Here is a 25,309-nt window from a genome sequence, read left to right as displayed (position 1 = left end):
ACCTTAGGTCCATGCAAGAATCAGAGCTAAATGGATCTTGGTTTTGATTGGGTTCCTGTGCAACTGTCTGGTACTTAGAAGGTTTTAAGAAATCTTTTAAAAGCCTTAGAATACTGAAAAAAAAAAAAAGGCGTCAGTTCTGTTCTCAGCTGGAATCCCTGATGTTCTTCATCAGTACCCTCTTTCCAGCCTGACCTCTTCATTAGTGGGGCCAGAGGAAGTGACCAACAGCCGTTGAATACTGTGTGTCCCGGGAAGGGAGAATGTGTCTGGCTCAGTTTCGGCAGGAGGTGGGACGGATTATCCCAGTTCCACTGCTTCCTGCTGGGTGACAGGACACGTGACCCTTTAAGTTGCATTGTCTGCATTTATATATATATAAAAAATACTGCTCATTGTCTTCATTAGCCTCTTGCAAAAATCAAATAAAGTATGAGAAGAACCTCTAGCGCCTTCTTCTTGTTATCCAAGTATCATATTCTTAGGCTCACAGTGGACCAGGTACCACCTTAGGTGCTGGGAATGAAACAGTGAACAATAATTTTTGGCCCTCAAAGTTAAATGTACGTTAGATGATGCATGGAGCTTCCCTGCATTGTGTCTTTGTATCCTCCTCCCATGTTTCTAATGATGGTAGGGGGTAGATGCTGTGTGCTTGGTACCACTCCAAGCTGGGACACACAGGATGGTCAGGCTGAAGAAGCAGGTCCTACAAGGCGGTGGCGCAGCCTTGGCTCTGGGTCCCACCACTCCAGATTGATTCTCTAGAGGCACCATTACCTTGCCCTGTGATGAGGTCTGGGGCAGATCCTGTAACTTTTCTAATTAGCTCTTGTCGGACTGGAAGGATGACTCAATGATTTCAGAGCACTGGTTGTTCTTCCAGAAGACTTGGGTTGGATTCCCAGCCTGTGGGGAGTGGAGACAGGGGGATGACTGGAGGAGCTTCCTTGCTCTGATGGTATGGGACTTTGCAGTGCTACAGCAGTTTTGGGTTTCCCCACACTCATGTAAGTAACCCCTTGTCTAGGCTCTATAAGGAAACCCAATAAACTCACTGGTCCCAGCAACTTGGACCTTGATGCAGTTCTATTTGAGACTGTCATTGACATCTATCTGGGGAGAAGAATTGCTGGTTTACTCCTCCCCAGGGAACGCCAATTCAATGCTATCTTATCGTTTTTATTTTAAGATTTGTTTTTATTTATTTTCAAGTGTGTGTGTGTGTGTGTGTGTGTGTGTGTGTGTATGCATGTGGGTATGTGCACAGGAGTGCAAGTATTCAAGAGGTGTTAGATCCCCTGCAGCTGGAGTAATGGGCAGTTGTGAGTCTTCTGATGTAGGTTCTGGGAACTGAACTTGGGTCCTCTGTGAGAACAGTCAGTTCTCTTAACCGCTGAGCCATCTTTTCAGCCCCACCTTATAGGATTTTTATGAGGCTTAAATAGGATAAAAATCTAAGAAGTGCTTAGAGCAATTCCTGGTACATTGTAGGTATTATCCAGATATTTGCTAAATAAATGCCAGGCAAAGAGTTTGAAAAATAGATAATAAATGGGAGCTAATAACAGCATCAATCTTTACTGTCATGAGTTGTGGGTTCTTTCCTCACAACCATCTCTGGATGATGTCTAAGATGCCATGGTCATAGCTTTGTTCTCCTGAGCACAGCTGGTTGTTATAGGGAGGACCTGGAGGTCGTACTACATACCTGGCAGATACCCAGCCCTGTCCCTGTCTTCTTCCAAGTGCTAGGAATGTTGAGAACTATGCGTCCAGGGAGGATGACTCAGGGATGACCCAGCCCAAGCCTTCCCAGATACGACTTCTCAGAAAGAGTTTCTGGGAGAGCAGAAGCAGTGGTGGGCACAGGGGATTTTGTTCTGCAAAGGTCTGTCAGACCTGCAGCCCAGGCTGCTCAGGAGCGGGAGGGCCTGGTGGATGATGGGACACTGCTGAGGATCTTGGCACAATTAACGATCCTTTTCTCGACATGCTTGCCTCTTGACATGCTTGCGGGTGGCTAAAACAAAAACAGAGAAATTATGCAATGGGGCCAGTCACGTAGCCTGGGTGAGGAAGAGCTGGGTCAGATCTCTGCCCTCTGTGCTGATGTTTCATCCGATGAGATTCATGGTTCTGCTGTTATCCCAGCCTGGACTTTGTTTAGTCACAGAAGCTGTTAACATAATTTCAGAGATGTGTGGCCAGGGACTCTTGGGTCATCTGGTGAAAATGACGTCACCAGGAAATGAAAGTACTCAAAGACTCAAAGCTCTAGAGAAAGTGTGTGTCTGGATGAGCCAGGGGGGAGAGAAAGAAAGAAAACAACCTACCACGTCAAAACATGAGACCACAGACAAGCTGTGCATGTAGGCGAAAGGGAAATGGCTCTATTTGGGGTCACATGGATATAGGGCAAGGGTACTACTCTTTCACCGACATACTCTTTCTAGAATATTCTAAGAAGGCACAGCTTCTAATGCTGAGAATAGCATGAACTTCAGGAAAAACAATTTGAAATGGAATGTTTGTACTTACGTTTGAGTACTTGGTCATCTAGCTATATATATTTTTTAAGGCTTATACAGACCCCAGAGAAGTTGGATAAATACCAAACTTTCGTTTTCTGCTATCTCTGAATTGCTTTTTGGTTTCCCTTCGTGAGACAAAGGAGAGTAGAAAAGCAAGCAGGCATTGGTGTTCCACAGACCTCTGTTCTAGTATTGATTCTACAGGGAGAGAAGGGTCACTGGGAAAGCCCCTGCCGCTCGAGCACGAGGACTTGAGTTCGAGTCTCAGCAGTCATGTAAAATGCTGGATGCCTTGGCACACGTCTAGAATTTCAGAGCTGGGGAGGTTGAGATAGGAAAGAAAAATCTCTGGACCTCAATGGCTAGCCAGTCTAGCTAAATCAGTTAGGTCAAGGTTAACGGAAAGACGTTATCTTGAAGAGTAAGGTGGAGAGCAGTTGAGGAAGACACACAACACGGCTCTCTAGTCTCCACATGCGTAAGTACATATGTGCATTCATGTACACATGCAGAAAAGTACACAGACACATAGGCACACACACACAAGTACACACACAGGCACATACACACACACACAAGTACACACATAGGCACACACACACATACACACACACCAGCATCATATACAGGCACATAGGCGCACATACACACAGACACACACACACACACACACACACACACACACACACACACACCTGATTCTATCATTAATGGCCCGACTTGGGGAAAATTGCTTCAGTCTTTGGCCTTTTCAATTTCTTTTTAAGAAATGGTTATAATATTTCACAGGGTTGATGTGAGTTTGGTACCGAATAGACACCCAGATAAATAATTTTTCTTTTTTAAGATAGCGTCTTACCATGCAGCTCTAGCTAGCCTAGAACACACTGTACGCACCAGGCTGGCCTCGAACTTACAGAGATTCATATGCCTCTGCTTCCTGAGTGCCAGGGATCAGTCCAGCTGGGTATTGACGGTAGCGTATCTCACACTTATTTAAAATGGCATTTTTTTTCTTGGTTTTTCGGGACAGGGATTCTCTGTGTAACAGTGCTAGTTGTTCTGGAACTCGCTCTGTAGACCAAGCTGGCCTTGAACTCACAGAGATCTGCCTGCTTCTACCTCCAATTTAAAGTGATTTCATCAAAAGGCGGAATAAAGAGTTGAGAAATAGACCTGGACAGATATAGTTAATTACTTTTTAAAGATTTCCTTTTTTTTATTTTTTAAATTATGTGTATTTCTGCATGTCAGTGTGTGGGTGCCCACAGAGTCCTGAAGAAGGGGTCAGATCCTTTCACATCGGAGTTACAGATGGTTGTGAGCTTCCTGACATGAGTACTGGAAACCAAACTTGGGGCCTCTGCAAGAGCAATACCTGTACCCCTAACTACTGAGCCATCTCTCCAAGCCCCGTGGTTGTTAACAACAGTTCAAAATAATCCAGTAGGGAAGCAGAGTCTTTCCAACAAGTTCTGCTTGGACAGCTGGACTTCCACACGTTAAAAAATTAGGACCGTGGGCTGAGGAGGTGGCCTCGTGGGTAAAGCCCTTTCTGTACAAGCATGAAGACCCAAGCTTGCACCCCCAACACCCATGTTGGGGACACCAAGCCAAGTGCTTAGAAGACAGAGACAGACAGACGCCTTGGGCTCAGTGGCCAGCCAGCCTGGTCAAAACAGTAAACTCCAGGTCCACCGAGAGACCCTGTCTCAGAAGATTGTGTGTGTGTGTGTGTGTGTGTGTGTGTGTGTGTGTGTGTGTGTGATTGAAGAAGACATCTCAGTGTTGATTGCTGGCTTCCACATACACTCACAGTTGTGAGCATACTTACACACACATGTGCAACGCACACATATACCTTGACTCATACTTTCCATCATAAAATGAAATTAACTTGAAATAGATTGCGGTTTCAGCTGTAAAACAACTATAAAACTGTAGAAAAATTGAATGAAATTCTAGAGGACAATGGTTTAAGGAAACGTTTCTTGTACAAGATTCATAAGGCACATCCATAAACACTTGTGAGAAGTTGGTCCAGAACTAAGACACATTTCCGTTAAGAAAATGGAAGTGTTAGCTGCAGCATGGATATAGGTTTCTGATATGGGTTCATTTCCTTATCATGGCTGCCTCCTGAAGCTGTGGCACACAGTGAGTGATTATTGACTCTCATGCCCAGACAGAACACACCTTCTAGAAAGTCGCTCAGTTCTCTCATTAACACCATTGCTCAGAGCCACTGTTCTTACCACCTGGCTGTGAAGAAGTCCTGCGGAGAAGACCGAGTGAGGCCAGGAGCTTGCAAGCCCAGATCTTGAGTTTCATTCCCAGGGTGGGGGAGGTTAGCAAGGAAGAGCGGTGATGGAGAGTCTGGAGAGAGATGTCTGTACACTAGGAAGCTACCAGAAGCCTTAGGTAATGGCTGGGGTGGGGTGGGGGGAGGTTACCCAACCATGACAGCAAAACACATAAATTGAGCAATCATCTCTGCCTGACGACAGTACTCAATGCTTTCCCTGAATTGTTTCCTAGAGAGATAGATCCCTGCAGTGCTCGGGGGCATCAGAGGTCACAGGGTCACCAACAGGCAGTCTGTGGTTTCATGGGTCCTTCTTTCTCCCATGCCTGTGAGAATCCCTATACTGGGCTTGACTCTTGCTGTTTCTAGTTTTTTAGTCCTTTGGTCTCCTTTCTAGATTTGTTCCAGAAGACAGTTCTGTTCTTGGTTTTAGTGCCATGGGGCTGTAGGCTCAGGCCTGGGATTAATTTTGTTGGCTATTCAGCCTTTACTTGTCTTTCAGACACCTGGCTGTGTAGCTACCCCTTCTTAAACCTGGCGACACATATTCCTACCTGTCTTTTCCAGTTTGCGGTGCCTGGCAACCTCCCCTCCCCCGCTGATGACTAATCTTATCCATCCCAAGGTACATGAGCAATAATACTATGGCAAATACCAATAGGAATGCTTCTCATGGGTCCTTCCTACTCCAGTCTTCCAGATGAGCCACCACAGGCACATATGGATGGACGTTTGCCAGCGTCTATGTGGAGGATGGCTGGAAAAGGCCAGGTCTACCATGTGGCTGTTGAGTTTGAATGGGCAGAGTGGTGAGCCCAGCTGTACTGATATGAGCAAAATGTCATTGCATGAACGACTTTGGTGTTGGGATCAATGGCAGGTAACACCTCAGTGCCAGCTGGGGAGTTTTGGCGTGACCACAGACCAAAGCATCAGATGAGTAGTCCGGGACCACGGACCCTTAGTTCAACTCTTTTCCCAGGATGCCCATCAGAATTCGCCTCAGTCACGGACCCAGACTCACAATGACAGTTCTAGCACATGGACCATATGTGCTTTGTCCAGTCAGAAGAAAGTTGCCATTGCTCTCCTATCTTCAACTTGATGACAGTAGACCCAACAGTGATGCTTTGTTTAGAGTTGGCTTGCATGCCAGTCCGGCTGCAGCTCCTATATCAGAGGCTGCTGGAGGTAAAGGCCAATTTGCTGCCAGTTTACTTGGACTTAGAATGACAGCCTTTTAGAGTAAACATCCCAGGAAGCAAGTGACTTGGTGACCAAGTCCTTGGTGACTCTTCCCATGTCACTCACAGCAGCCTTTTAAACATAGGGCCCACCTCGGTATTTAGAACTTAAACCATGTTTGGGGGCTCACTGAGAGAATGCCTGCTTCTCTCATGACCTGCTTGAGATACACAGCCATGTGTGAACAGTCCGTGTGGCTGCTTCAGAGGCATGGCTGTGGGAGGCAGGATGGAGCTCTCAGTGGCTCTCACCAGTACGTTTCCACTTCACACAGATCACTAAAGAGCATCTGGAAGATTTTTGTTTTCTTACAGGGCTTATGTTTGTAGCCCAGGCTGACATTGAACTCATGGTCCCCTTGCTTCAGCCCCTCAACTACTGGATTACAGATGTCCACCAATCTCTGGGTAGAATCTAAAAGATTCTAAAAGAGACTATCAAGAATGTATTTGTGAGCTTGATGTGGAGGGAGGTAGAACTTCTAGGCTTTTAAAGGGCTAACCTGCACTAGCCAGCCTTTGGTGTGGAGGCAGGTAGAACTTCAATGCTTTTAAAGGGCTAACCTGCACTAGCCAGCCTTGCATTTTAGAGTGGTTAAGAGGAAATGAACTTAAAATACGATTCTTAGGACTCTGCTTGCTGAACAGTCCTGTCCCTCACTAGCCACCAATTTTATTGTACTAGTCCAAGGCATCGAATAAGGCGGGGCTTATCAATTAGTGGAAGAACTTAAAATGGAAGCTATTATTCCTTCACTATAAATTCTGCCCTTGCTTTCATTCAACTGTCTTTCATTCTAATGACAGGATTGGATTTCCTGTGAAAACCTATGGATGACATATTGGTTATTTCCTGCAAGGAAAACGAAACATAAACTCCTTGTTAGTGAGAGTAGGCTTTGGGGTAACATCTAAAGCGGAGCACGCTCTTTCCTCCGCACATCGTTTTGGCCACCTGAAGAAGCCTCTTGCTCTGAGCTGGGGCGGGAGGAGCAAGCGGCTGCTACCTCCCCCTCTTTTTCCTCTCCACAGCTGCAAAGTTCAGAGAGTTGAACTGCAGTGCTTCGAGTTCACTGCTCGCCCCGCCACAGTCAACCTCTGTTGTAAATTTTCCTCCCGGAACACGTGACGATGCATTTCTTGACTATATATCCCAAGGACAGCAGCGGGGCTGTCAGAGCGCAGAGCCGGACACAGAAGAAAAACGTCCTCCGATTCAGCCATTTAGGAGTTCCACACTTGGGACGAACTGTCAGCTTTCGGTAAGTTAGCGAGGCTCCTTCTCTTCCGAGACGTGCAAGACGGATAGTTTTAACTATTAATAGAGGAAGTTTTCTTGCTTTTTTTTTTTCTTCTTTTAAGGAAGCTTTACTTTGAATTTAAGAAAGTTGAAGCTTTTGAAACAAAATGTTAAGTTTGCTCTTGCCCTGCCTGTTAAAGCATGCCTTTCAAAGTTACTATTTTTTTTTAAGAATCTCTATATGGTATATAATATTTAAAGTTTGGAACTAATGCATGGCTATTTTCTGAAATGCAAATAAAGTCTATCTATCTATCTATCTATCTATCTATCTATCTATCTATCTATCTATCTATCTATCATTTGCCTTTCTATCTGATGAAAGTTTTTCTCACTCTTCTTTCATTCCCTCCCTTATTTTCTCTGACTTGCTCCAAGCTCTCAGAGCTAACCCCTGTTAACTCTTTGATGAGATGCCTTACATCCTGCTATTTCTCTCATTCCTGTTCTTAATTACTTCTTTTGATCTATTGCAACTTCCTGAGCCATGTGCTTGGCTTCTGCTCTACCGTGGCTCCATGTGGAAGGTCTAACTTGCAGCTTTCTCCCCAGACCCCGGCTGTGTGAGCGGCATCTCAATGCTGAGGATGGAGCCTCTGAACAGTACACACCCCAGCGCTGCAGCCTCCAGCAGCCCCCTCGAGTCCCATGTGCCTAGTAACAGCAGTGGTAATGGCAATGAATACTTCTATATTCTGGTCGTGATGTCCTTCTATGGCATTTTCCTGATCGGAATCATGCTGGGCTACATGAAATCCAAGAGACGGGAGAAGAAGTCTAGCCTCCTGCTGCTGTACAAAGATGAGGAGAGGCTGTGGGGGGAGGCTATGAAGCCGCTGCCCATGATGTCGGGCCTGAGGTCAGCACAGGTGCCCATGATGCTGAACATGCTGCAAGAGAGTGTGGCGCCTGCACTGTCTTGCACCCTCTGCTCAATGGAAGGGGACAGTGTGAGCTCTGAGTCCTCCTCCCCAGATGTGCACCTCACCATCCAGAAGGAAGGAGCTGACGATGAGCTGGAAGAGACCTCCGAGACACCTCTTAATGAAAGCAGTGAAGGGTCTTCAGAAAACATTCATCAGAATTCCTAGCACCCCCAGGCCTCTGGGGGTGGCTCCGTAAGCCACGCTTGACAGAGGAAAGGCGTATGTGAAGTGCCTGGTTTCACTTTTGCTCTGCAGCTGCCACTTTGAACAGACTGTGGGCAAGCCCCCAAAATCGGGGAGGGAGAGACAAGGCTCAACTGGAGTCCTGGAGGTTCCTGTGGTTCGGACCCATCACTGCATGACCATTTACTCTGGGGTCTGGGTGTTGGGGTCCCTGTTCAGCATCTGGCTGGATAATGTGTTGTTTTTCACTGGATGCCCTGGGTAACTTCTACAGCATCTGTCTGTGCCCAGGGCTGACAACTGCCCAGGGCAGGCTGAAGGACTCCTTTTGATTTGCTTAATTTGCCTAGAGCTTTGTTCTTCTAGATCTGATTGGTTGTAAGTATCTTTATTGTGCGCCTGTGGCATTTGGTCACAGAGAATTACACGTGTCTTTAGGAGGTCTTTTGGATTAGGAGGGGGAATGCTTGATGGGGAATTTTTGGTATGGAGAAAGCTGGAGGAAGAACCCAGACTGTTTGCACAATCCGAGGAGAGAAAGCAGTGTGCACATATGTCCACATTAGCTGGGGCTATAAGCTATGACCTAGTTTGAGCTTTTGTCTCACCTGTGAGCTTGAACTCTGACTTGTGACGGTACAGCATTGCAGGTGAGCATGGCTTTCTCTGTCAGTGAGCTTCCTCAGACTCGAAGCCTACGTTCAGGATGGCTCTTCAGGGTGGTCCTCCTGACCTTTACAGATTGGGTAATGGTGGGGGTCACACGAGGCCAAATCATCGATGGCTCTGCTGTGGCTCTTTTTCCCAGCCTGGTTTTCCGAGGCCAGAGAGGACACATGTGGGCCTCATCATGTGGGGTTTTGTCACGTAGCTGAGACCTAGAAGGGCATATTCAGGAGAGATTGAACAGGGCTGGGGTCCAAACACTGTGCTTCCTGATCTGAGCCCTGACGATCATTTACTGTGTGGTCCTGGGCATGTCATCACAAGGTTCATTGCCCTCATGAGGCTCCTGAGGCTGTGCAGCCTCAGGGGGCTGGGAGGACATCTTTAGACTTTGTTCTGTGTGATCAATCCTCCACAGCCTGGTGTGAGGAAGTTTGGACCAAGTATTTCCCCTTTGGCTGCTTGGTCTGGAGAAGGATGTGTTGACTTAAAGGCACAGTTGGAGACTAGATAGTGTGACTGGGGAATTTGGGGCTGATCAGCAGCCTCCTTATTGTAGCTTTCCCAGGATGGGACTGAGGAGGCAGATAGCATAGCTTCCTCTGCAGAGTTCCGTGGATGGGAGGATGTTAGCACTCCCGGCTTGGGGAAAGAAGGCTAAAAGGAGGGTCTCAGGACCGCCTGCCAGTGTTCCGTGTGGCCAGAGCAGGCTCTTCTTTTGCCTACTGCAGACCTTTAGAAGGAAGCAGAAAAACCCCAAAAGGCCAAGTTTGACTCTAGGGAAAAACCTTTTTAATTTTTATTTATCCTAACTCTCCCTAGATTGGAGACAAAGCAGTTACTACTGTCCCCATGAGGGACTCACAGTGTAGGAGCTGGTTTTTCAATCAGTTTTTGACACAGAGGTAGAGGTAATTTATGTCGGAGGGGGAAAGGGGCCTTCTGTTCACTTTAAGATTCAGAGTGTGGATCAATTCCAAAGGGGGCCATTGAAGTTGAAAGAAGCCAAGTTAAGTTTGGCCTCTTGCCTGGAATCACTTGAATTCTGAAACTTTACTGCGACAGACATGTGCATGGTCACATTTTCCATTGCTTAATCCTGATTTGGTGCAAGTCTGTCTGCGCCTGTTACAAAGTGATGTATATACTTCCTTCCAGTACATTGAGTTGTAGACAATGGTCTTTTGTATTTAATGGTTTGTAATTTTCACAATATTTTTTAATTTAAATAAACACATTTTCCCTGAGAAGTTGTATTTCTTTGATCCTATAATATGTGTGTGTGTGTGTGTGTGTGTGTGTGTGTGTGTGTGTGTGTGTATTTATATAATTCCAAGTTTCTATGCTATTGCAAGCTATTACTGGATTCTACTCATTCTGGGGTCAGGCATGTCTTTTGCCACAGGGTGAGCATGTAGTGTCATTTTAACCTTTGATCCACTTTGTAGGAATTGGAAAAGAAGCCAAGGATGGTCTTACATCACCTTCTGAAAAGGTCCAGGAGCTTTTGGACTTGAATGTGAGTGGCTTGGCAAGTGCTGCTAAGATGTCTGTCCAAATTTGGTTGCAAGCAAACGTTTGATTTGCACACTGACTTGGCCCACGTCATCCACATGTGTGGCCCCAGCAGTGCAGGCTTAATGGGCAGGGAGTTGCCATATGAACAGACTTATGAACGCAATCAAACGCAAAGTCCGCAGCTGGTGTTCCGTTTCAACTCCTCCACAGTAAGAATGACTTCTAGGTCTCTCCCCCTTAGTCTTGCTGTATCTCTGTCTCACAGGCTGAGACATGGCCAGCCTGGGCAGCTTCTCCTTTATTAGTCTATTTTCACAGTCAGAAGTGCTACAGAAAAATGACCAAAACCTATGATCCAATTTCAAACCAAGAAGACAAGGGGAAAATCTCCTTCCTTTTACGTGTGTGTGTGTTTCTTGTGAGTTTCATTTTTTTCTGTTTTAAGGAAATGTTTCCATAGGTTTGCAAATAGTTACCAAAAAAGGATTGATCTGGTAATGGAGCAGAGGAGTCTGGATCCTTCTGGAATAACACATCAATGGCCTCAATCCACCATCCGGTATCATTGATAAGCGACATGAAAAGAGTCATGTTAAAGATAGAAAAATCCTTCACCTCAGTTTCTATTCATTCTTGGTAAGGAAATAGTTAAGAAAACTTTTTTTGTTGCGATGGGCGGAAGAAGAGGGAATTCTAAACTGTAATTGTCCTAAAAATATGCAGAGTACACTGTGTCGTTTTAATGGAATATTTGTTTTCTTTAAAAGAAAAAAAAAAGAACTTCTAAGCAGAACCTAAGGCCCAAGGGGTTTAATCTGTGTGGATTTACTCATGCATGTGAAAAAACGCAAGGGGAATTTGGCCCCATGCACCTCAGATATTAGAAACATATTTCAAAAGCACGTGAATGGTGCAGGATGAGGTAAATGGACCATCTTGCTGGCGCCATGCTGTTCTAATTACACTTTCGTATGGCAGAGTCACACAGAGATACTGCAGAAGAAGAGGTTTCTTTCAGGGACGGAATCATGGGATCAAAACTACCGGGAAGGGTTGAAGTTGAACAAGGGTTGAGTGCTTTTGGCTCCAGATCCGGCTTGGAAAGTGGACCCTATGGTGCCTTTGGAGTGGTGATCGCAGGGTTTGTAGTAAGACATCCTCTTCCATGGTTCACTTGAAGAAAGATTATGTATCATCCTGTAAAATGCTGCTCTAACCCCAGATGTTGTAGGACAGGCCGAATATTGATCTTATAATGCACTTTAAACTCCATATTTAGACACAACATACTTTTGTTCTATACTCTATAAAGTCAGGACTCAGCGCTGAAGAAAACTGCAGGATACAGTGTGGAGGCCGAGGCTGAGGCTGGGGCAGACAGACATTCAAGCAGCTGCAGGGCAATGATGGGCAGTGGTTCAGGCTAGGGCTGGACCACAAGAGGACCATGTGTTGAGGGGGCTGCTAGACACCCAGATTTGTTATGCCTACTTTCTAGCTCAACTCTGCTACTGCGTGCTCGGGAGCGTTGGGGAAGCCCTCCAACCTCGCTGACTTCTCTCTTTCGACATGGGGACAACACCCTGGGCCTGCTCTTTGGCAAGCTAATCATGAAAGGAATAGTGAGCTGCTGGGGGAACACCCAGCGCGTGTGAAACCAAAGCCAACGCAACTTCCATCTTCCTTTAAAATTGTGTGCTGGGCGGGCATGCATCTGCAAATAGTGTCACAGAAACATCCTCTTCTGGGGACGCTTTTCTCAGGAGACTGCAATGCTCAGAAGAACGACACGATTTGCCAAAGGAGAAGGGTCAGAAGAGAGAAAAGCCAGTGTCAAACCCGGCCTTCCCCTCGCTCTGCAATGTTGCCTCCTTCACAGGAAGGAACAGTTTGGGATGTGCATCGTTACCATGGAAACAAGCAGCCAAGGTCACTTGACTGAAGGAGCCTGTGGCCCACTGGTGCTGGATCATTCTAGTTGGCTTTTGAAGTTGAAGCTTGGCCTTTGCCTCAGGAGAACTTGAGCCTGCCCACTGCAGGCCCAAGAAGGGGGGCAGGGACTGTGTTCCCCCCTTTTCCTCCGCTATTTTCTTCTTGCACTGTCTGTGTATTCCTGGCGATCATGGGGCTGAAATCTTGCTCTCTCTCATCCCCGAGTATTTTCTCATTTTGCTGTGAAATGTGATGAAACGATCCTTCCCATGAACAACCTTGCCCCTCTTCCTGTCGTTGATTTTCAGTCACTGTTTAGTCTTCCCTAGCCCCGTTTCTCCTCCTATTCCCTCCCCTTCCCTCTACCCCTCTTCCCTCATTCTTTCCCTCTTCTCTCTTTTCCTCTCTTGCTTCTTGTCATCACCCCCCCCCCCCAAAAAAAAAAAAAGCAAAGGTGATCGTAACTACAATGCATGATGTGAAATTCCCGACGCCTCTTCAGCACGTATGCTACGGCACGCACACTCTTGATCTGGTCTACAGAACACCGCGCCCTGAGCCCTGTGCAGTTCGAGGCACTGTATCAGGTGCTGGGGAAATGTAACCCCCCCTTGCCTGACCTCCCAGGAGGTCATAGTTTCTATATAGATGAATTCTAATGTAATCAACTCTGCTTTTGGTTAATTTAGAAAACTGAAAAGGAATTTCCGATATACAGGAGGCTCTGGCTCTAGGGTAGAGAAATACGTGGTTTATGTCTTTGAACATCTGCTCACGCTGTGGTGTCGTTAATGGACAGAGTGGATGTAGTGTTTGTGCACTCTTGGCTCTGTGGTGGGCACTTTCACTTTGTTTATATTTGTCAGTCTTCCCAAGGAAACTGTGAGCTAGGTCTGTATTTTTTTTCATTTTAGTTATTTTATGTGTGCTGGGGGTACACACGCCACAATGTGTGTGTGTGTGTGTGTGTGTGTGTGTGTGTGTGTGTGTGTACGCGCATGTGAGCATGCAAGCACTCATAGGTCAGAAGACAACCTTTAGAGTCATTCTCTCCTTCCATTGCATGGATACCAAGGATCCACCACAGGTTGTTAGGCTTCGGGGAAGGTGTCCTCAACAACTGAGCCATCTCACATAAGAGACTTGTGTTGGCTAATTTTATGTTAAATGGACACATGCTAGAGTCCTTTTAGAAGAGAGAAACTCGATTGAGAAAATGCCCCCAGATGGGCCTATGGGGAAGCCTGTGGTGCATTTTCTTAATTGATAATGTGGAAGGGCCCAGGTCACTGTGGGAGTGCCACTTCTGGGCTGGTGATCCTGCACGCTCTAAGAAAGCAAGCTGAGCAAGCCACAAGAAGTAAGGCTGTAAGCAGCAGCCCTCCACGGTCTCTGCATCAGTTCCTGCCTCCAGATTCCTGCCTTGAGTTTCTACCCTGACTTCTCTGGATGATGAACTACAGGCTATAAGATAAAATTCACCCTTTTACCCCATCAACTTGCTTTTGATCATGATGTTTTTATAATAGCAATAGAAAGCTAACTGGGACAAGATTCAAGGAGATCCCATGCTGTCAGTTTAAGGAATGGCAGATGCAGGTCTTCTGATAGGCAAACCTGCAATTCTTTTAGTCAACAGAAAGCAGAGATCAAGAGACACAGAATCCAGTCCCGCCCTAGACATTAGGTGGCTCTGTGACATTGCATACGTTGGTCAACTTCTCTGAACACATTTCCTCACTGGTAAAATGAAAATGGTAGCAATCTTCTCTACCCTCAAAACAGTGTCAGAACTCTGTATTTGGAAAAATAAAGTCATTTTTTCACCGATGGAGAATCATTAATGTCTACTGCACAGACATGGTGAGAATTCACCGGCATTCACTTCTTCTCTCTTCTGAGAACATGAAGAGTCTTCTTTCCATCCCTTCTCCCATCCCTCCTTCCTTCCTACCATGGTTTCTGGATAATAGGAAGAGTAGAAATGGTGTGCCACTCCTGAATAGAGTCATTGAAAAGCCAACATGTGATCCTTTTAGCCGCCCTTTCTCTTACATGTCACTCATGAAATCACATGTTCTGTATGACAAATCATATGTAGGAGGAGCCTGTGGCAGGCTGGAAGAGTGTGACCACAGGCAACAATTCTTCTGGAGAGATCTGGATTGTTACAAAAGCAGAGAGGCTTTGGGAGTTTGGGTAGCACATCATAAATCCCTCTATCTGATTAATACAGAGTTTCAGCATACTGACTGGACACTTAGTGTTGGGAGATGTCTTCCAGGTCATCTAAAATAATCCCTACATTAAATGATGGGAAATTAAGGCTGGTAAAAGTCACGTAATTTGCTCAAAGTCCCATAAGGAAAGAAGCAAAGTGAGCTAAAACTGAGTCCTCCTGACATTTGCTTCATATCCTCATGGCCAACATGCCATGCGGTCTCTCCAACGGGTCAATGGTGACCAAAGACCTCCAGAGTGTTCTTCCCCAAGCTGTTCACCTTGAGCTGTCCTGAGATGTACTGTCCCTGAGGCCACCTCCATCTGCTCCTCCCACAATCCTTTCTGTGTATGGACAAACCCTAACAATGGGTCTTTTGAGTGATGATCTGTGTGGTCAGAAGGAAAGATATTCTCTAAAGTAATGCAAAGCAATTTCACCAGAAGCCTCAGTAAAGGGAGAGCTACTATTAATAGGAGGGAAAGACTCAAACAGGGCTCAGCATAATTGTTTACGGGGTTTTGGTTTTTGGTTTTATTTTCGTTCATTTCTGTTCAGCTCCAGCAGCACAGAGGGTCATGTGCTCTTGCTTCCCTCTGTGCAGGATGCTTTCGAGTATGAGTGATAACCTTTGAAAGCAAACACTGGAGGTTCAGACCTGGACTGATGCTGCAGGAACCAGCAGACACACCACTAATCATTCTTTTATATGTGTAGCCCCGATGTAGTTATCCCTCATTTTATCTCTTTGCCACTGGGAAGAAGCATGCTAGACAACGGGTGTATAATGATAAAAACCTGTCTCTGTTGGAACATGCGTTTCCGCATGATGAACTGAAGAGGGTAGATAAATCAGGAGCCCGGGGGGAGGAGTGAGGAGTGCTTGAACGGGACTGGAAAGGTGCACAGAGACTGGGTGCATGGAGACTGGGTGTGTGGAGACTGGGTGCGTGGAGACTGGGTGCACAGAGACTGGGTGCATGGGGACTGGGTTCAGGGAAACTGGGTTCATGGAGGCTGGATGCACAGAGACTGGGTTAATGGAGACTGGGTGCACAGAGACTGGCAAGTGGGAAATATAGAGGAGCTGAAATAAACGAGATTGAGCAATGACTTGAATGTTAGAGAAGAAGAGAGAGGGTAGGATGAAAGATGACAGTAATGCTTTGTATACTTGAGAACGGAAATAACATAACTATTGGTGTCCCAATCTACTTGGTGCTGCTGTAATGAATGGGGTACCATTGTTGCTAAGGAAAGGACATTGATTCCTTACAGTTCTAGAGTCCAGTATCAAGGTGAAGGCATCTGGTATGGACCTTGTTGTTGTGTAGAAGACATCAGTAGGCAGCAAAGCTTGAGGAGAGGTGGGGAAGGGGAAGCAAACCACTCCATTTGTAAGTATCATTCTTGAGCTATCAACCTTAGTCTACAAAGGAGACGCTTCCATGACTACCCCTTCAAGGTCCCACATCATAACACAGCTTCAATGACATCTGAATTTAAATATGAAGGAGACCGTATCATCCCAGGAAGGAAGTGCTGCAGAATTTATTGTGGTATGAGTTTTGAATCGGAGGTGTTGACATGACATCCAGAAAGCTTTTGGAAAATAAGTATGGGAACTTTTTTTTTTTTGCAAGAAGCTGGAGGGAGAGAGAGAGGAGGTTTGGGAGTTGTGGATGGAAATATAGGCACGTGAAACCTTACACATGGCTGAAATAGCCAAGGGTGAATGGGAACAGAGGGGAGGAGAGGGCAAAGTGCTGTCCTTCAGGGACCAGCTAGTTCTTGGGGGTTGCCAGAGGAAGGAGAGAAAAAGCAGGAGCAGTTACAAGTTGAGCAGGATGGCAGCATGCCCAGGCACTAAATAAGTAGAGATTTTCCAGAAAGAAGACATGGCCAACCGTGGAGGGATACAGAGAGAACTCTGGCCTGATGACTTGCAGGTAATCAGTACCTACAGGGCTTTGTGAAGTGGTGGGGACAGCACAGTACGAAGGAAGTATACATTTGAAGGGATGGATTAGAACTGTTTTGGGTAATTTAGTCTTTTTGGAAAGTGGATGGTGAAACGCAAAGTATAGTGTGACTAATCCAAAGAGTCAAAACTGCTCAGAGATCTGTTCTTTATTTACTTCCTGTTAATTGCTATCTAGTTTGGGCTGCAAATCCACTTTCACCCATAGAAATCAGATGTCTTGGATTTTTTTCCCAGGGACTCAGTCTTTAATGTGATGGTCAATTAATTGGCTGTATTTTTTTTTAGTGATATATTTCAAATATATAGAAATGTCATAATGAAGTCAAGATATCACTACTTCTGATTATGCTTGATTTCTGGATATTTATTAATAATTGATTAATGTACATTTTACATATATTGCTTATAACGCAAATCACCTTAAAAGTCAACTTTCTGAATAAGTGGGTAGATTTGGATTTTCTAATAGAGTAATTGACGTCATGGGATTCATAGTTACTTCTTTGTGAGTCTTCACAATAATAAAAATGCAATGTTAAGAGTAGTTGAAGGATATCTGGATCAGGTTGGCCCATGGACATGCTTGCAGGGCACTGTCTTGATTCTTTTCAATGAAATGGGAAGACCCACACCTACCCACTATGGGCGGCCTCATTCTCTAGGCAGAAGATCTTGAACTGTGTAAGAGCAGAGAAAGTGAGCTAAGCAAAACTAGGCACGCACATATCTGTTCTCTCTGCTTTTGACTGTAGTTGTGATTGGCTGCTTCAAGTCCCTGCTGCCTCGGCTTCTGGCACTAGAGTGATGGGATATAATGTGAAGTGTGAGCTCACACAAACTCTTTAATTCCTACATTGCTTTTGGCAGGGTATTTTAATCACAGCATCAGTAAAGGAAACTCGGATAATGGAACCAGGGAGGCAGAACAGAAGTGCCTTGCACTTTTCTTATGAGGAGAACATGAGTTTCATCCTCAAGACCATGTCAAAAAGAGCCAGTGTTTAGTGTGTGCTTGTAAAGACCTTAACACTGAGGAGACAGAGATGGATAATTTCTGGAGATAGATGCCTAGCCAATGTAGACTGCTTAGTGAATTCCAGGCCAGTAAGAGATCTTGCTTAAAAAAAAAAAAAAAAAAAAAAAAAAAACAAACGTAGGCTAAACTCTGAGTTTTAGCACCTAAGGTTGTCCTCTGGACTCTATAAAGTCATACTTGCCTGCATTTATATGAACATGCATGCATGCACATGCTCTCTCCCTCTCCCACCTCCTCTCATGAATGAGGCATGCCTGTTCTGAACTCTGCCTTGAAATAGATCTGCAATTTCTCCAGGTGGTGGTTGTTTACTGCCTTAAAAATAATGCACATTGCATGGCTACGCTGTCCTCACTGTCACTCAAGTCAGAGAAATCGACAAGGACAGAATACAGAGTAAACGAATTTAAGACATAGTCCCCAGATCAACCGGAGATGTCATATGTAGTCAGAGTTCATAATTTCAATGTGTGGACAGATTTTTTTCTTTGGGCACCTGCTTACAAAAAGTGACACGGAGATTTATTATTAATTATGAAAGTTCGACCTTACCATAGGCTTGTTCCTAACTAGTTTTTATAACGTAAACTAATCCATATCTTTTAATCTACACTCTTTTATGTACCTTTACTCTGTACTGCCCATCCCGCTTCCTCCACATCTGGTTGGCAACTCCTCCTTCTTCTGACCAATGTTTTCTCTCTGCCCAGAAGTCCCACCTATCTCTCCTGCCTAGCTATTGGCCATTCAGCTTTTTATTACACTAATCACAGCAATACATCCTCACACAGTGTACAAATATCCCACAACATCAATAGACTTTCATTTTGCATCTTAAATTTCATGTGTGGCCAGTGGATACTTATTGAATGGCCATTCATGTATGACTAGCCTTTTTTTTTGTTTTGTTTTTGAGACAAGGACTCTAGATCAGGCTGGCTTCGAATTCTGTATGTAGCTGAGGATGACCTTTGAAATGCTGAAGTTGAAAGCATGTGCCAGACACCTGCCTCTAGTTGTGTGTGTGTGTGTGTGTGTGTGTGTGTGTGTGTGTGTGAATTTGTGTGTGTGTGAGTGTGTGTATAGGCTGGATGTCAACCTCAGCTGTTATTCTTCAGTAACTATCCATTTGGATTTGTTTTTTGAGAAAAGAACTTTCATTGGGACCCAGAGATCACAGATTAGGCTAGGCTGGGTGACCAGTGAGATCCAGGGATACACTTGCTCTTACCTGCCCAACACTGGGATTGTAAGTATCTGCCACCATGTCTGGCAATTTTCTTTTTATGTGAGGGCCAGGGATTATGCTTTGCATGGCAAGCTCTGTATTAGCTGAGCTCCCTTTCCAGCTCTTCCAGTTCTTTTAAATACGTACTCTCACCCATCCTTAAGACAGTACTATCTATTCATCTCAGAAATCAGAAATATACTATAGTAAGGCCATTGTTAGGGTTAGCCTAAACTCTGCATCTGTCTGATGCAAAGACTTAATTTATTGCCTCTGCATTGCCGTTTTCCTCATTTCCCACAGAACCATAGAAAGATGATAAATTATTTTCCCCTTAAACTTAAGAGCGTTCTTATGTAATTTATAGATAGTCTACATTTCTTCATGACTTTGCAAACCACTTAGGAATGCTGTGAAGTATTTAAAAAAACCCCGAACCACCGTCCAAATGACCTGGACTATCCTGTGAGCATCCCTGGGCTGAGAATGCAGTTTTGCCTCAAAGACACACTGGTGCAGAGGGGAGTTCTTGTCGCTGGGAAGAACAACACTTTCCATCAAATGTTCCATGAGGCTAACTAATTGACTAGAACTTCGATGATTGTGTGTGTGTGTGTGTGTGGGGGGGGGGTTGGAATGTTGCAGGCCCAGAGCCTAATCACGATTTATCTCAGGCTATCTTCGGTCCCCTTAATAACCATCCCTTGATCTATGTGTCTGATCTACCTTCTTGGTGATAATAGGTAAAAACCTTTTTGAAATGTGGTAACTTAACAGACTATTAGCTTCCACCAACCCAAAGGCTCAGAATGTCTTCAAATAGTGTCTGAGGCCTATGCATGTACTCTTCCTGCATGGTTTGAACTTGTCTGCTGATTTCTCCACCAATGTATTTGAGAAATGTCTTGATTTATGACTTTCTTTTTTTTCTGTTGCTATAAAAACTTCAACAAACTGTTATCACATTGGAACATTGAATTTAGCGTAACCTAAATCTGTGTTTCTGGGTCACAGTTTCTCTACTTGGCTCCAGAATAGACTGCCTTTTATCCCTTTTGAGGTGAGAGTTGTGTTTATATATTTACAGCGGAAACACAGGAAGGCTGAGACCCAGGCTGCAATCTCTGGGGTAAAGTCCTGGGATGGGATAAATACCATGGCCAAGAGAGAGGCCAGCAGGTTCCCATGGGTCAATGAGCAGGTGAGCCATGTTGGGGGACAAGAAGAGGGCAACCTCTGTGGCCATAACCTGCCACTGTGAGTGTTTTGAATGGAGCCTTAGGGAGCCCAGGAAGGGGGTTTGGTAGTACTTTCTTCTCACGCAGCCATCACTACTCAGAGTAGATGTGGGAATGCTACACACAAAGAAGGAAGGAAAGCCATTTTAATGGACTTACTCATTAATCCCCAAACATTCATTTTTAGCCTTCACTGTGAACCTGCCCGTCTTTCAAAGTCCTCTAGGTAGCTGAGGGAAAACAAGACTGTGGTGGTTTGAAAGAAAATGGCCCCCCAACGGGAGTGGCACTATTAAGAGGTGTGCCTTGTTGGAGGAAGTATGTCACTGTGGGGGCGGGCTTTGAGCTCTGTTTTGCTCAAGCTTTTCCCAGTGTGACTTCCCTCAGTGAGTCAACTTCCTGTTGCCTTGGAGTCAAGGTGTAGGACTCTCAGCTACTTCTCCAGCACCATGTCTGCCTGCACACTGCCGTGCTCCCCATCATGGTGACAAGGGACTGAATCTATGAAACTGTAAGTGAGCCCCCTCAGTTAAATGTTTTCCTTTAGAAGAGCTGCAGTGGCCATGGTGTCTCTTCATAGCAATAAAAACCTAACTAAGAAAAAGACCCTTTTCTTTTAGGGCAAAAAATACTAAGCAGTTAACAAGGAAGGCGAAACCACACCTTCAAACTGTTTGGAAACTTTTGTTTTACCAAAAAAAAAAAAAAAAAGAAAAAAAGAAAAAAAACCCACCACAGAGACAGTGCAGTTATTTTATTTGCCAAGACACTCATTGAATTTCAGCCTTTCATGGAAAAACCAGAGTCCTCTTTTATTTTATGGAAATTTCTAACTTAGTTCCAATCTGATTTCACTGTGTCAGGCCCTGCCTTATCCACACATCTCTTCAGGCTCCCTAGTGACAGACAGCTCAGACAGAGGAACTATGTGGGACCCAAGTTTGGGAACACTTGCCTCATATAAAAGCGTTCTAAGCATTCTTTGAGAATTTTTAAGAGCATGTTCTCAGTGCAAGAGATGTAGCCCTCACACTATGAGTCTGCTAAACTTTTAATCCAAATGTCACTGGAGAGGAACAATTTGACGTCTAAGAATATTTTCAGTTTTCAAAGTCTGATTCTTTAAAATGGAAAAATATAATAGGCTCTGGGGCATGAAATTTGAAAACAAATGTTAGGGAAAATTTGACTGGTTTTGTCTAAAATGATTTATTTTTCACTTAGGCATAACTGGAGGAGATACAAAATGGGCTTCAAAATGCAAAAACCAGGTTTCATATATATAGTTTTTAAAAAAATGTCAGCCAGAACTTCTCACTGACATCAAGGTTAACATTAAAGTGACAGATGCCATGTTATAAATAACCCTAATCTTAAAATCTTCAATTTTTCTAAAATCCAAAGCGTTTTAAGTACCTTACGTGACGACTTGACCTCATGTGATGGGCCATAGCCATAAAGCAGGTTATTACAAATACTATAAAAAATTATGGTATAAAGAATATGCAAAACATACCCAAATTTATATTTAGACTTGGGTCTAATCAACTATTTCATTGTATATTATATGTATCACACACATACCCATATATACACATGCACCTATATATTATACACCTATACATTATACACACACACACACACACACATACACACACACACACACATTTTGAAAATATTCTAAAACAAAAAGAAAGAAAGAAAAGTATGCTGAAGCAATTCTAACCTCAAGAATTTCAAATGCAGAACACTCAACCTGTATTACTGGTATATTTCAATTGATATTAATGAAGCAACAGCAAGTATTTATAATCACATTTAAATTTCAATGTATTACAATATTCCCATCATAAGCCAGGAATGATGCCACCTTGTTGGTGTTGACGTTAGTGTTCTCTTTTGCCAAAAAAAAAAAAAAAAAAAAAAAAAAAAAACCCAAAAACAACCCTTGGGACACTCAACTTTTAGTGCCTAGGACTAAAATAAAACAAGTCTCTCAAATCTCTCCTGATCATTACCACCATTTTATTGTGAATATGGAGACAGAAAGTGCTTGGGCATCCAATTTACTCAGATTCTCTGAAGTAGACCACCCAGTGATCACACTTTGGAAGCTCTCCATGTGTTTGAATTTGTGTGTACAGAATTTTAGGCTTGTACTTAGTGGGTTTATAATATTAGTAGAGGGGACAGATGTATTAGAAAACTACCTACACATCACCAGGGTTAAGTATTTCCTAGAAAATCTTGTTAGTGGTCAACTAGAGGATCTATGCAGACTCTACTCTGGAGAGGAGGGAAAAGGTTCCCAGATGGGGTAATGGAAAGATTGCAAGAGGCAGAGAGGATAGATGATTACAACAAAATAGTGTTTCTGGGACAACAGAGTTGTACGTAGGAACTTACAGTGGTTGTCACAGCGTAGCCAGATCTATACAAGACCAAGCCAGACAAAACACTAACATGGTGTGTACGTGTGTGTGTGTGTGTGTGTGTGTGTGTGTGTGTTATTTATGAAGTCCCACCTTTAGCAGAGGAGCTATTGATGATTGATAGCTTCTGGGAGAGGCAGAGTCTGTTTATTTAAGTTTTTTTCCCCCTTTAAGCCTGATAGAAGTTGACCACACTCCAGTGGATGGCTTCACACTTAGGAGCACATGGTCAGCAAAAATTTGACTTTATGGGTTGAGAGAGAGAGAGAGAGAGAGAGAGAGAGAGAGAGAGAGAGAGAGAGGACGTGAGTGAGTAGGGAGGTAAAGATGAATCTGGGAGGAATTAGGAGGAGTAGTTAAGGGTGAAAATGACCAAAGTACATTGTATAGGATTCTCAAAGAATTAATAAAAACATTTTAAAGAAGTTTCTAAAAAAGTGGCAGACATTATTTCATTTTTTCAGTATCTCATTTTGGCCATCTTTAAACAGAAGCAGTTGAATAGAATTTATGTTGGTTAGCTTTAACTGTCAACTTGACATAACCTAAAAATCACCTGGAAAGAGAGTCTTCATGAGGAATTTTCTGCATCAGGTTGTCATGCAGGCATGTTTATGGGAGATTGTCTTGATTGTTAATTGATACAGGGAAAACCAGCCTACTGTGGGTGGCACAATTCCCTAGGCTTGGTCCTGAAGGATATAAGAGTGAAACAATCAATCAGTTAATCAATCAGGCAGGCAGGTAGGCAGCATCAGTACGTTCACTTTTCCCTGCTTTTGACTGGATGTGGTGTGACCCTGTAATGGTGGGCCATAAACTGTAATGGTAAACACAATGATCTCTTCCTCCCCTAAATTGCTTTTTTTTGGGGGGGGGTGTCAGTATATTTTATCACCACAACAGAAATAAAACTAGAACAGAATTCCCCTGTAATCTAAATTCCTATTCTCTTACTGCCCTGGATTCTACTTTATCAGTAATGAAGGACATTGGGCCTTTGCATTTTAATTTCTGTAGAAGACCTATGCTGCAAATATCTGTCCTCTAAGCAACCACTATCTTGGGGCCTTCAGATGCATCCTGTTGCAAAAGATCATTCCAGCTGGGCCTGTTGACTATTTATACCCCCTTATGGAGGTGTGGGAGGGTCATGAGACCCTTATCCATAAATACAGCTTCTTCCCAGCACCTGCTGTCTGCAACTTTGCCTTAACTGTATGTGGACTTTGAGAGGAACTAGAGTACAAAAGCCAGAGAAGACTGGAGGTGGGGGCGGTGTCTATGCAGCCATGGGAAAGCCCTGATCCCTTAAAGCTTTTAAGGAGAGGCCTGTGGGGTAGGATCACCCCTGTCCTATAAACAACCCTTTACTTATGCTCTGTACAGAAGCACAGTAAACTCAGTGGTCTCCAGAATGAATCTGTGCCTTGGAATAGTGCCCTTGTTTGTCATTGGGACCTCAGGAGAAGGGGCGGCTGTTGGAAGGAATTTTAGACACAGAACATATCTGCACAATTCTTTTTAATTTAAGAAATAGTTCACAAAGTAGCAGGCTTCCTTATAGCATTCTCATAACACTGTGTTTTAGTTGGCCTTTCCCACACCCCTTCCTCTCTCCCATTCCCCATTCTTGCTGAAACCCTACCACTCCCAGGATTCCCTCACCCACTTTCTATTTCTTTCTTTCTTTCTTTCTTTCTTTCTTTCTTTCTTTCTTTCTTTCTTTCTTTCTTTCTTTCTTTCTTTCTTTCTTTCTTTTTTTTTCTGAGACAGAGTTTCTCTGTGTAACAGTTCTGTCTGTCCTGAATCTCGCTTTGTAGACCAGGTTGCCTTTGAATTCACAGAGACCTACCTGCCTCTGCCTCCCGAGTGCTGGGATTAAAGGCATCCCTCATCCACTTTCAAATTACACGCTGTGTTGTTCTCCCATTCCTCTCTTTGAAGGCCTCTTTATCTCATGGGTCCTTTTTTAGTTTCTTGACCCCTGCACATGCTCACGCCTGTTAAATACAAATATATAAGAATTAGAAGCTAGGATTCACACGTGAGAAAGAGCATGTCTTTCTATGCCTGGGATACCTCATTTCTTATAATATTTTCCATTTCTACCCATTTTACTACGGATTTCACTTTTCCTCATTATTGAGTAAACTTTCACAGTGTACATACCGCTCTCTCTCCTTCCTTCCTTGGCTCAGCAAGGCATTTTTTTTTTTTTCCAAAAAGGGTTTGCAAAGACCCAACCAGACTAGCAAAGCACACTGAAGCCAACATGCCTCTTGTCGTTTATCTCTGATTGGGTGCTGATGCTTCTCAGCCTGTTGGTGGGAACTTGACTTCATAACCTGATATGACTGGTTAATTATCACAAAGGGAAAGTTCAGGAGATAAGAGTCCTTGCTGGGCTAACTGCTTTTGATTAAACCATTTTTTTCCCCTCACACCCCCTCCCTGACTTAGCCAACAGGTCCGTCACTTGAAGTTTCTAGTAAAAGTGAATCATTGTTATAATTGATAGTTTAGGTATGGTTTAACGTGAGCTCACGATCCTATGGGGTA

General features: G+C 44.1%; 1 protein-coding gene and 1 long non-coding RNA gene across 2 annotated transcripts; one reads left to right on the top strand and one right to left on the bottom strand.

Annotated features, from left to right (window-relative positions):
• Window positions 1–625: 625 nt before the first annotated feature.
• Window positions 626–24,726, bottom strand: LOC131923293 (uncharacterized). Its single transcript, XR_009382566.1, has 4 exons — window positions 24,603–24,726; window positions 23,304–23,439; window positions 1,712–2,023; window positions 626–909 (listed from the first exon to the last, which is right to left on the bottom strand). It is a non-coding gene; the product is annotated as an uncharacterized LOC131923293 (long non-coding RNA).
• Window positions 7,102–10,393, top strand: Kcne4 (potassium voltage-gated channel subfamily E regulatory subunit 4). Its single transcript, XM_059278271.1, has 2 exons — window positions 7,102–7,345; window positions 7,936–10,393. Exon 2 carries the CDS (start codon window positions 7,962–7,964, stop codon window positions 8,472–8,474), a length of 513 nt encoding a protein of 170 aa, XP_059134254.1. The 5' UTR covers window positions 7,102–7,345; window positions 7,936–7,961; the 3' UTR covers window positions 8,475–10,393.
• Window positions 24,727–25,309: the final 583 nt, after the last annotated feature.

The sequence above is a fragment of the Peromyscus eremicus genome, chromosome 13 (genome assembly GCF_949786415.1).
Source record: "Peromyscus eremicus chromosome 13, PerEre_H2_v1, whole genome shotgun sequence".
In the NCBI taxonomy this organism is placed as follows: Eukaryota; Metazoa; Chordata; class Mammalia; order Rodentia; family Cricetidae; genus Peromyscus; species Peromyscus eremicus.
This window is presented reverse-complemented; position numbering and strand designations above follow the sequence as displayed.